We start from the raw sequence: 13,538 nt of genomic DNA, 5'->3' as shown, positions 1-13,538 counted from the left end.
AGTAGTGGTAGTGTTAGCAACCACTTGTAAACCAATGACTAAGTAGCGGGAGTTGGTGTTTTCCATAACATAGACTTTAAGTAACGCTAGATGCTAACTCTCTGTCGCTTCAGGTGAAATGTTGCATTCAGTAAAAAGCAACTACTTGAGAACACCAACATCAGGACTTTTGTGAGTAGTGACTATCTGGTAAAAAAGAACTGCTACAAGATTTAAGATAAATCCCAAATCCCTTTGTTTGCAATATTTCTAAACGGTCTGAAATATTAGCAGAAAAAACTAAATTCTGAATTTTAGATAATTCAGTAGATGCAATTAAAATAGTCAAATAAAAACATGTCCGCTATCCTACTTATGGACATCTCTAAGAAGTCTGATTGTATTATTAGCAATAAAGATTATGTAAAAATAATGTCTGTATTTAAAAATCATTTCTAAGGACGTATATGTGTATTTTTTTGTCAGTAAAGAGTCGATTAAAGAGATGTTGTTCATGAGTGTTTATTAGATATGTACGTGCCATCATGAAATGAGAAAGGCACAAACCCCAGTAAGTTCTAAACGTAGAGCAGTTACCATGGGAACCATCAGAATGTTCCTGTTCATTGCTCCAAATTGACATATCACTATAAAAGACAAGGTCCATTAATTTTCTTCTTATGAAGAGCATTTCCCATCAATGGCAGGTCCGTAACCAGGAGTCCAGACTGGAGTTGAAAACTGTGACTCTTCTGTCACAGGACATTTGGGGGGTGGGGGGTGCTAAATGTTTCACAATTGTACAGGTAGACAGGGCCGGACTGGGGATACAAAGCAGCCCTGTAAAAAAAAAAATCTATGCCAGCCCCATAAGTCATTGCGCCATATATTGTCGCAATATATATATATATATATATATATATATATATATATATATATATATAGCTTTTTCTAATATAATATATTGGTCCTTTCAGAGTAAAACATTTAATTATACAGTAAGCATACTCACATGCAGACACAGACAATCTCACTGACACACACAAGCTCATTGATACACAGCCTCATAGACAAACAATTTCACTAATATACATAAGCTCATTGACATAAAACACAAGCTCACTCACTAGCAGGCACACACACACATACACATGCAAGCAAGCTCACTAGCAGGCGCACACACACACAGCTTAATGTAGTGGTTCTGGTGTCTATAGCCTGTCCCTGCAGGCTTTTGAATGTAAACACTGACTTTGCAGAGAAAAGGCAGTGTTTACATTGCTTCCTAGTGACACCTCTAGTGACAGACACTCAGACGGTCACTAGAGGCGCTTCCTGTGTCAGTGCGGATTGGCTGAGATCATCAAGCTTGATGATCTCAGTCATAGAGGCAGAGACCAGCACGACGTTGGAAAAAAAAAAGGTGAGTAAAACACTATTTTTAAAAACACACACAGACACCACGACTGACACACACACACACACACACACACACCACGACTGACACACACACACACACACCATGACAGACAAAGACACACACACACACACCATGACAGACACACACACATACCATGACAGACACACACACCATGATACAGACACACCGTGACAGACGACACAGACAGACACACAGCATGACACATACAGACACACACACACAGCGTAACACAGACAGACACACAGCATGACACAGACAGACACAAAGCATGACACAGACAGACACACACACACACACAGCATGACACAGACATACACACAGCATGCTACAGACACACACACAGCATGACACAGACACACACACACAGCATGACGCAGACACACACAGCATGACACAGACAGATACACAGCATGACACAGACATACACACAGCATGACACAGACATACACACAGCATGATACAGACACACACACAGCATGACACAGACACACACACACAGCATGACGCAGACACACACAGCATGACACAGACAGACACACACACACAGCATGACACAGACACACACACACACACAGCATGACGCAGACACACACAGCATGACACAGACAGACACACACACACAGCATGACACAGACACATACACACACCATGACAGACAGACACACACACAGCATGGAACACACACAGCATGACACACACACACACTCCCACTGACATACATATTTTTTAGTACCTGTGGGTGGGCAGACTGGTAGCTGTGCTGGCGGCCGCAGGGAGAACTTGAAAGGCGGCCGCAGGGGAAGCTCTTCATGAGGCCGGGAGCAGGCTCTTCTGGGGTAGCAGGCTGTTCTGTCTCTGCTCCCCCTCCCTCGCGCGCAGCTTAATGAGACCGGAGCCGGAATATGACGTCATATTCCGGCCCCGGTCTCTTTCTAGCACGCGAGGGAGGGGGAGCAGAGACAGAACAGCCTGCTCCCCCAGAAGAGCCTGCTCCCGGCCTCATGAAGAGCTTCCCCTGCGGCCGCCTTTCAAGTTCTCCTTGCGGCCGCAGGTCACCCCGGCCCCAGGTGCCGACGGCCCACCGGGAAATTTCCCGGTATCCCGGTGGGCCAGTCCGGCCCTGCAGGTAGATTGGATAATCATTGCTTATTGAAAGTGTTTAACCGAGATTCATTGGCGTTCCAGCTTATAAAATGCAAGCTGGGAAAAGCATAAATGTATAATCTATATTAACATGGTTTTATTTCCTTTCGTGTGTTGGGGGAGAGGAAAAGAACAGTACAATATAATAAAAACTATTACGTAGTTGGCAGGGGTGTTATAAATAACAAATCAATAATCAGCTGAATTGATGATGTTACATGGTAATACTATACAAACTGAATTCATCAAATATCAGACATTTTTTTCCCTAGTCTTTCTCAGCTGAGAGATGTGATCTGATCCCTATGATTTCTCGCAGATCGCACTACTAGTTCACACTGCAACACCTTCTTTAATTGGATTAGTGTCATGTAAGCTCTGTGTGTTCTTCTCATCTTGTTAAATGGACCTAACAGGTCAGCGGCGACAATTCAAGCTTTTCCTTCTCACAGATGGAAAACAAGTGGGTTTATTAATTAATTAAACTTTAATATAATTGCTAAAAGGTTCACCTTAAACAATGCTAAATATTTTTTTTTACTGCAACGCTCCATTTAGATAGTCAGTGTTAAACGGCGGGGTTTATTCATCAGACAGTGAGGTTTAGTGAGCAGAAAACTAAACTGTACAATTTAGGGTAAAATAACGGACTTGGAAAATATTCTCCAATTCAACTATAGTCACCGCTTGTCTAGTTTAGCCTTCATTTTACAATTCGGTTTTCAATTCACTTTAATTCTGTTTGAAGAGAATATAAAATGAGAAAAATAACTCCCCCATTTTTTGGGCAGTGATTGCTTCCATTTTCAAGGAAAAGATACAATGTACATGGAATGCCTGAAGCTCTTTATACAGCAGGGTGTTCTTACGCAGGACACAAGCTTTGGGCTATGTCTGGATAAATAGCAGAACTTTAATAAACAGACCTTCCAACATCAATAACCAATACTCTCTGCCCAGCCTGCTGGGCTATAGCCAAGGGAGGGCCTTCTAAAATGAAATTGTCATCAGCATTAGCCTCCATCATATAGCATTTTCAAAACTGTCTGTACCCAAAACCTCTCCCACCTAACCTGATGTAATAATTTCACACAGAGATTCTGTTTCAACTCAGCGCCAAATTGTCACAGCCAAATCCTGTTAAACTGTAATATTTTGGCTGGTTAATAAAAAAGTGAAGCTGTAATCCTGGCTACTCTGTGGCCTCTAAGATAATTCAGCATTATACTTGGTTATTACAATCAACATTCGGACAGCTGTGAAAGGAAGTATTGGGCTGAGGCACCCCAGACCTTGTAGCCTTTTATTACTTGTGCGTATGATTTTTCCCTTATTGCCCCTCTTGATTGACTAATTTCTCTCCTTCGTGGGGTGGTTCTCCCTTGGTAGTCATTACTCTGTGGTTGATGGTAAGGTCTGGTGTAAAACGATTTATGGTGTAAATTATTTGGGGGAGAATTTTTTTCCAGACGGTTCTCTTCTCCTTCTCCCTCGTGCAGAGGGAACGTGCTGGCATTTCGGATCTGGACTGCCCGTATGGGTGGGACCAGTCTGATATGTTTCAGAGATGTTCTCTCTGTAATGGCACAAGATGAGCTAAAAAACAGCTTGAGATCTGAGCAGGGATCCACCGAAGGGCAGGCTATTTCAGCTGCTGTCCGTCCTCAGTGCACTCTTGCGACTTGTTTTTTGCTCTCCACAAGTTTGAAGGGTAATCCAGACGTGGACCCCTTGCTCACGGTGCCTAGAGAGATATCAGCTATGCCTCACTGATGATGCCTAACAAGGCTGAAACGATCGTCTGGGGTTGCTGTGTCTCTCGTGCAGAGGGAACTTGCTGGCATTTTGGATCTGGACTGCCGTATGGGTGGGACCGGTCTGATATGTTTCAGAGATGTTCTCTTTGTAATGGCACAAGATGAGCACAAACCAGCTTGAGATCGGAGCAGGGACCCATCAAAGGGCAGGCTATTTCAGCTGCTGCCTGTTCTCAGTATTCTCATGCGCCCTGTTTTTTGCTCTCCACAAGTTTGAAGGGTAATCCAGACGTGGACCCATTGCTCACGGTGCCTAGAGAGATATCAGCTATGCTTCACTGATGATGCCCAACAAGGCTGAAACAATCGTCTGGGGTTGCCGTATCTCTCGTGCAGAGGGAACTTGCTGGCATTTCGGATCTGGACTGCCGTATGGGTGGGACCAGTCTGATATGTTTCAGAGATGTTCTCTCTGTAATGGCACAAGATGAGCTAAAACCAGCTTGAGATCTGAGTGGGGACCCACCAAAGGGCAGGCTATTTCAGCTACTTCTATCTCTATTTCTATTTTTTGGGGATCCCTGATCCGGTCTTTTCCTGCTTACATATGATCGCCCTGTTTTTTTATTGGCTGTTTTTTTTTTGTATTGAAAATATGTTAAACATTTTGTCCCCCTTATCTCTTTTCTATGTTCTGCTTTTTGTTTCTGAAATTTTCTCATCCAATTTTTTCGATCTTATTATACATGAATTACTCTTTCTCTTTAAATTCATCTCCCTCTTTATCAAAGGAATTAGTGGATTTTAATTGTTCTAAATCTTGGATCTCTAAGATAATTCAGCATTATACTTGGTTATTACAATCCAAATTCGGACAGCTGTGAAAGGAAGTGCTGAGCTAAGGCACCCCCAAAGCTTGTAAGCCTTTTATTACAGTCCAAACTTGGATGGATAATGCAGGTTTGATCTTTACCAAGCTGCAAGCTTTGAGAGCTTGGTATTAATTAAACTTGTTGAAAATGATTTGATAAAAAGTGGGGGCGCCATGCATCAAGGACTCCTGTTTTGCAATATCTGAGTTGGTACACAGGGAACCCAGGTAAGTGTCAAATCATTCAACAACAGTGTGTTGTTCAACATTGGGACAGTGCCAGGTAACATGTGTCACCATAACCACTACATTGGGCTGTAGTAGATGTATTGCTCAGAGTGTCCCCAACAGGTTGTGTCCAAATGGGCTCCGCAATCTTATTAATGTTACAAGTGGCATACTTGCACATACCTCCCAATGTTGAGTACACAACAAATTAAGAGCTGTGGGCATGCACAGAAAGGTGATAAGGTACATGCGCAGTTGTCTTGTACATGTATTCTCTGAATTTAATTCTTTCTCACAGCTGGACAGCAGCTGAGGGAGAAAAGAGATTTAAAATACACAGAATAAGAAATATAAAAACACGAGAAGCCATTAATTCAGGTGTCGCAAGATGCAAGATGCATTGTATGGCCTTCTGATTAATGCACATGATTGGTTTATAAATTTGCAGGTTCTGCAGAATCTGTTTTTTACTGAGAAACCGTGAGCAAATCGAGCTGTCTGGCAGTTTCCCTTAACAGAGAAAGAGCTTCACTGTTTGTTTAATCTAATCTAATCTCAAACACAATATGAGTGCAGCCAAACATTATGTAACTTGTTCCTTAGACTGTGTTTGCACCAGCCATGGGACTGGGTGCTTAGTCGTGAGTATCTTGCCACGTTCATTATCTTTTAACCATTTTATGGGAAGTACTGGACAGCGGTAATGCTGGCTCGGCTTGTGCCCCTGACATATCATTATGGTACTGATCATTTTATGGGTGACTGGACAAGTAACACTGTATATGCTCTGGGTCTGGACATGTGTCTGCCTCTGAATCATCGTCCCTGCATCAAACATTGCAAGGAATTCCCTAACAAAGTAACGATGTATCACTAAATCCTACCACCCCCGGGTTAGCCCCCCCATTTTGAGAATTTTAACAAAAGATTATTCCATTTGTTAGATCTTTGTTAGATCAGGTTTGATCAACGATTTTTTTCGTTAGATCTACTTTAAATTATGCGATATTAACAATTATTGTCAGGGGGGGCTAACCCGTAGCCAGCCCCCCCTCAACAAAAACTTGTACAAAATGTTGTTGATTATGATAGCTCTACGTTAGATCAGGTTTGATCAGGCAAAATTTTTGTTAGATCTAGTCTAATTACTGAGATATTGCATATATAATTAGGGGGGGCTGGCCCCCCCTCAACTGAAATTGTAATTTTTTTTTTATTGATTTTGGTAGATATTTGTTAGATCAGGTAAGATCAACAGTTTTTTTCGTTAGATCTATCACGCAAGAGGCGCTATTCACTACTTAACTTTGTGGGCGTGACTACCAGTGCTGGAAGATCTGCGTATGTCTTTGCATGTGTTTGCGTTAATTTGTGTACAATGCAGAAAATGAATCTACAAATTACAAAGAAATTACCAAAGTATATATTTTAATATGTATTTAATGTATCTACTTTGGTAATTTATTTGTATATTGTAATTTAACTAATAAAAACATTGACCTTCTCTCTTGCTTTCGGTTAACCTACTTCTAAGGGTTATAATATTCGTCAGCCAATAAAAAGGGATATTTTCACATCTGTAGACACCTGCCCTTCTCGATCTCTGTTGTTAAACCCCCATGATCCATTGTCTTCCATTATAGTTTTCTAACAGTTATCTCTATGAAGGATTTTGCTTTATTATGGTGTTGCTGCCCCCCTTGAGGCAATGCTTTCCTATGAGATGAGACTTATTTGCTTGCCGCATATGCGCATTACCCCTCCCCCCTTCCTTCCCCAATCGGATGATGTCGGAGGCTGAACCCCGACCTAGCGCCAAGGGACATCGGCACTGGAATCGATTGAGTGACTAAAGTTTTTTTTTACCCTTTACATGCTGGGAGGGGAGAGGGAACAAAAAGGGGGGGGGGGGAGGGCAATTTAGTGCTCGAAATACAGCTTTGTATTCCCAACACTATAGAATCCCTTTAAATAAATATATAGTAATTGGTGAGAAAAAGACCTATCTCCACCACGTTCAGCCTTTCTCACATGTCTCCGTTTCTGCGGTTGAGCCAAGAGAAGTGATTGTCATGACTGCCAATTTTTCCACAAAATGGGAAAATATTCCTTCCTGACTCCAAAATTGTTGTAACATTCCTTCTTGGAGAATACAAGCGGATACAGTTTATTGTATTGTTACAGCTTGTTGTATTACAGTTTGTTATATTATAACAATTTAAAAGTATTATTAAATCTTGTTGAATTACAGCTTATTGTATTATTAATTCTTGTTATATTACCGTATATTGTATTATAGATCTTTGCATTGTCACAGCACATTGCATTATTAGTGCAGTAGTTTTAGTGCTAGACATCTGTCTGTAGAAGCCTATCTTAATTTTCACTGTGTTTTTTTTAATCCCAGCCCAATCATGCCATATGACTGTACCCCCATTGACCCTCCTTATTTTTGTGTTTTCCAGTCCCCCTTGTGTTGAAGAGTTGTGCGGAGTTCATTGAGACGCATGGCGTGGTGGATGGCATCTATCGTTTGTCCGGTGTGACGTCCAACATACAAAAACTAAGGTAACGCTAAATTCAAAGCAGTTAGTTGAGTAACTGGTCAGCACCGTAGCAAGTGGGCGAACGATGTGGGCCTGCAATGTATTTTGCCCTCCTGCCGCTGCAGAGGAAAAATCTATAAATAATAAATACCGCCCCTGTAAATTAGGGTTGTATTACTCTTACATCTTTTGTGGCTATATTTGCTTTTTTGCAGGCGCTTGCTCATTGCTTATGTGTTTTTCCTATATATGTAGTATCTTTGTTATTACACCTGCTGTGCTCATACCTGTATGGACTGTTAGTGGGAATTGTCAAACTGGGCCAGTACCTTGTCATTTCAAAATGTGTGTCAGTACCTGTATAGAGTATCAATGTGATTATACAATCTGTGGCAATACTTGTATAGAGTATCAATGTGACTATACTCTCGTTGTCAGCACCTGTATAGAGTATCAGTGTGATTATACTCTCTGTGTCAGTACCTCTTTAGAGTATCAATGGGATTATACTCTCTGTATCAGTGCGTCTCTAGAGTATCAGTGTGATTATACTCTCTGTGTCAGTACCTGTATAGAGTATCAATGTGATTATACTCTCTGTGTCAGTACCTGTATAGAGTATCAATGTGATTATACTATCTGTATCAGTACCTGTATAGAGTATCAATGTGATAATACTCTCTGTGTCAGTACCTGTATAGAGTATCAATGTGATTATACTCTCTGTGTCAGTGCCTCTCTAGAGTATCAGTGTGATTATACTCTCTGTGTCAGTACCTCTCTAGAATATCAGTGTGATTACACGATCTGTGTCAGTACCTGTATAGAGTAACAATGTGATTATACTCTCTGTATCAGTACCTGTATAGAGTATCAGTGCAATTACACTCTCTGTGTCAGTACCTCTATTGAGTATCAATGTGATTATACTCTCTGTGTCAGTACCTGTATAGAGTATCAGTGTAATTATACTCTCTGTGTCAATACTGCTATAGAGTATCAGTGTGATTATACAATCTGTGGCAAAACTTGTATAGAGTATCAATGTGACTATACTCTCTGTCAGTACCTCTATAGAGTATCAGTGTGATTATACTGTCTGTGTCAGTATCTCTGTAGAGTATCAGTGTGATTATACTCTCTGTGTCAGTACCTCTCTAGAGTATCTATGCGATTATACGCTCTGTGTCATTACTTGTATAGAGTATCAATGTGAATATACCCTCTGTGTCAGTGCCTGTATAGAGTTATCAACGTGATTATACCCTGTGTCAGTACCTGTATAGAGTAGCAATGTGATTATACCCTCTGTGTGAGTACCTGTATAAAGTATTACTGTAATTATACCCTCTGTGTCAGTACCTCTCTAGAGTATCAATGTGATTATACTCTCTGGGCCAGCACATGTATAGAGAATCAGTGTGATTATACTCTCTGTGTCAGTACCTGTATAGAGTATCAATGTGATTATACTCTCTGTGTCAGTACCTCTCTAGAGTATCAATGTGATCATACTCTCCAGTACATGTATAAAGTATCAATGTAATTATACTCTCTGTGTCAGTACCTGTATAAAGTATCAATGTGATTATGCTGCCTGTGCCAGTACATGTATAGAGTATCAATGCGATTATACTCTCTGTGCCAGTACCTGTATAGAGTATCAGTGTTATTATACTCTCTGTGTCAGTACTTTTCTAGAGTATCATTGTGATTATACAATATGTGTCAATACTTGTATAAAGTATCAATGTGACTATACTCTCTGTGTCAGTACCTCTCTAGAGTATCAGTGTGATTATACTCTGTGTCAGTACCTGTATAGAATATCAATGTGATTATACTATCTGTGTCAGTATCTGTATAGAGTATCAATGTGATTATACTCTCTGTGTCAGTACCTGTATAGAGTATCAATGTGATTATACTCTCTGTGTCAGTACCTGTATAGAGTATCAATGTGATTATACTCTCTGTGTCAGTACCTGTATAGAGTACCAATGTGATTATACTCTCTGTGTCAGTACCTGTATAGAGTATCAATGTGATTATACTATCCGTGTCAGTACCTGTATAAAGTATCAATGTGATTATACTCTGTGTCAGTACCTGTATAGAGTATCAATGTGATTATACTCTCTGTGTCAGTACCTGTATAGAGTATCAATGTGATTATACTCTCTGTGTCAGTACCTGTATAGAGTATCAATGTGATTATACTCTCTGTGTCAGTACCTGTATAGAGTACCAATGTGATTATACTCTCTGTATCAGTACCTGTATAGAGTATCAATGTGATTATACTATCTGTGTCAGTACCTGTATAGAGTATCAATGTGATTATACTATCCGTGTCAGTACCTGTATGAAGTATCAATGTGATTATACTCTGTGTCAGTACCTGTATAGAGTATCAATGTGATTATACTCTCTGTGTCAGTACCTGTATAGAGTATCAATGTGATTATACTATCCGTGTCAGTACCTGTATAAAGTATCAATGTGATTATACTCTGTGTCAGTACCTGTATAGAGTATCAATGTGATTATACTCTCTGTGTCAGTACCTGTATAGAGTATCAATGTGATTATACTCTCTGTGTCAGTACCTGTATAGAGTATCAATGTGATTATACTCTCTGTGTCAGTACCTGTATAGAGTACCAATGTGATTATACTCTCTGTCAGTACCTGTATAGAGTATCAATGTGATTATACTATCTGTGTCAGTACCTGTATAGAGTATCAATGTGATTATACTATCTGTGTCAGTACCTGTATAGAGTATCAATGTGATTATACTCTCTGTGTCAGTACCTGTATGAAGTATCAATGTGATTATACTCTGTGGCAGTACCTGTATAGAGTATCAATGTGATTATACTCTCTGTGTCAGTACTTTTCTAGAGTATCATTGTGATTATACAATATGTGTCAATACTTGTATAAAGTATCAATGTGACTATACTCTCTGTGTCAGTACCTCTCTAGAGTATCAGTGTGATTATACTCTGTGTCAGTACCTGTATAGAATATCAATGTGATTATACTATCTGTGTCAGTATCTGTATAGAGTATCAGTGTTTTTATAATCTCTGTGTCAGTGCCTCTATAGAGTATCAGTGTGATTATACTCTCTGTGTCAGTGCCTCTCTAGAGTATCAGTGTGATTATACTCTGTGTCAGTGCCTCTCTAGAGTATCAGTGTGATTATACTCTCAGTGTCAGTACCTGTAAAGAGTAACGATGTGATTATACTCTCTGTATCAGTACCCGTATAGAGTATCAGTGTAATTACACTCTTTGTGTCAGTACCTGTATAGAGTATCAATTTGATTATACTCTCTGTGTCAGTACCTGTATAGAGTATCAGTGTAATTATACTCTCTGTGTCAATACTGGTATTGAGTATCAGTGTGATTATACTCCCTGTGTCAGTACCTGTATAGAGTATCAGTGTAATTATACTCTCTGTGTCAATACCTGTATAGAGCATCAATGTGACTATACTTTCTGTGTCAGTACCTCTCTAGAGTATCAGAGTGATTATGCTCTCTGTGTCAGTACCTGTATAGAGTATCTATGCGATTATACTCTCTGTGTCATTACTTGTATAGAGTATCAATGTGAATATACTCTCTGTGTCAGTACCTGTATGGAGTATCAACGTGATTATACCTCCTGTGTTAGTACCTGTATAGAGTATCAATGTGATTAGACCCTGTGTCAGTACCTGTATAGAGTATCAATGTGATTAGACCCTCTGTGTGAGTACCTGTATAAAGTATTACTGTAATTATACCCTCTGTGTCAGTACCTCTTTGGAGTATCAATGTAATTATACTCTCTGTGTCAGAACCTGCATAGAGTATCACTATGAGTATACCCTCTGTGTCAATACCTATATAGAGTGTCAATGCAATTATACTCACTGTGTCACTACCTGTATAGAGTGCTAATGTAATTATACTTACTGTATCAGTACCTGTTTAGATTATTAATGCAATTATACCTTCTTGTGTCAGTATGTGTATAGAGTATTAATGTAATTATACCCCCTTGTGTCAGTACCTGTATAGAGTATCAGTGTGATTATACCATATGTGTCAGTACCTGTATATAGTATCAGTGTGGCTATACTCTGTGTCAGTACATGTATAGAGTATCAATGTGAATATATTCTCTGTGTCAATACCTGTATAGAGTATCAATGTGATTATACTATCCGTGTCAGTACCTGTATAAAGTATCAATGTGATTATACTTTGTGTCAGTACCTGTATAGAGTATCAATGTGATTATACTCTCTGTGTCAGTACCTGTATAGAGTATCAATGTGATTATACTCTCTGTGTCAGTACCTGTATAGAGTACCAATGTGATTATACTCTCTGTCAGTACCTGTATAGAGTATCAATGTGATTATACTATCTGTGTCAGTACCTGTATAGAGTATCAATGTGATTATACTATCCGTGTCAGTACCTGTATGAAGTATCAATGTGATTATACTCTGTGTCAGTACCTGTATAGAGTATCAATGTGATTATACTCTCTGTGTCAGTACCTGTATAGAGTATCAATGTGATTATACTATCCGTGTCAGTACCTGTATAAAGTATCAATGTGATTATACTCTGTGTCAGTACCTGTATAGAGTATCAATGTGATTATACTCTCTGTGTCAGTACCTGTATAGAGTATCAATGTGATTATACTCTCTGTGTCAGTACCTGTATAGAGTATCAATGTGATTATACTCTCTGTGTCAGTACCTGTATAGAGTACCAATGTGATTATACTCTCTGTGTCAGTACCTGTATAGAGTATCAATGTGATTATACTATCCGTGTCAGTACCTGTATAAAGTATCAATGTGATTATACTCTGTGTCAGTACCTGTATAGAGTATCAATGTGATTATACTCTCTGTGTCAGTACCTGTATAGAGTATCAATGTGATTATACTCTCTGTGTCAGTACCTGTATAGAGTATCAATGTGATTATACTCTCTGTGTCAGTACCTGTATAGAGTACCAATGTGATTATACTCTCTGTATCAGTACCTGTATAGAGTATCAATGTGATTATACTATCTGTGTCAGTACCTGTATAGAGTATCAATGTGATTATACTATCCGTGTCAGTACCTGTATGAAGTATCAATGTGATTATACTCTGTGTCAGTACCTGTATAGAGTATCAATGTGATTATACTCTCTGTGTCAGTACCTGTATAGAGTATCAATGTGATTATACTATCCGTGTCAGTACCTGTATAAAGTATCAATGTGATTATACTCTGTGTCAGTACCTGTATAGAGTATCAATGTGATTATACTCTCTGTGTCAGTACCTGTATAGAGTATCAATGTGATTATACTCTCTGTTTCAGTACCTGTATAGAGTATCAATGTGATTATACTCTCTGTGTCAGTACCTGTATAGAGTACCAATGTGATTATACTCTCTGTCAGTACCTGTATAGAGTATCAATATGATTATACTATCTGTGTCAGTACCTGTATAGAGTATCAATGTGATTATACTATCCGTGTCAGTACCTGTATAG

The 13,538-nt window shown here is 39.4% G+C and overlaps 1 protein-coding gene across 1 annotated transcript in view; it reads left to right on the top strand.

Annotated features, from left to right (window-relative positions):
* ARHGAP31 (Rho GTPase activating protein 31) overlaps positions 1–13,538 on the top strand; it is a 167,826-nt gene that overhangs the window by 73,300 nt on the left and 80,988 nt on the right. Inside the window, exon 2 of the mRNA XM_063446470.1 lies at positions 7,885–7,987. Within this exon, the coding sequence (XP_063302540.1) occupies positions 7,885–7,987 (103 nt within the window). The remainder of the gene's footprint in view (positions 1–7,884; positions 7,988–13,538) is intronic.

The sequence above is a fragment of the Pelobates fuscus genome, chromosome 1, assembly GCF_036172605.1.
Source record: "Pelobates fuscus isolate aPelFus1 chromosome 1, aPelFus1.pri, whole genome shotgun sequence".
Taxonomy (NCBI): Eukaryota; Metazoa; Chordata; class Amphibia; order Anura; family Pelobatidae; genus Pelobates; species Pelobates fuscus.
Note: the sequence above shows the minus strand (reverse complement) of the source record. Positions and strands in the feature narration are given on the sequence as shown.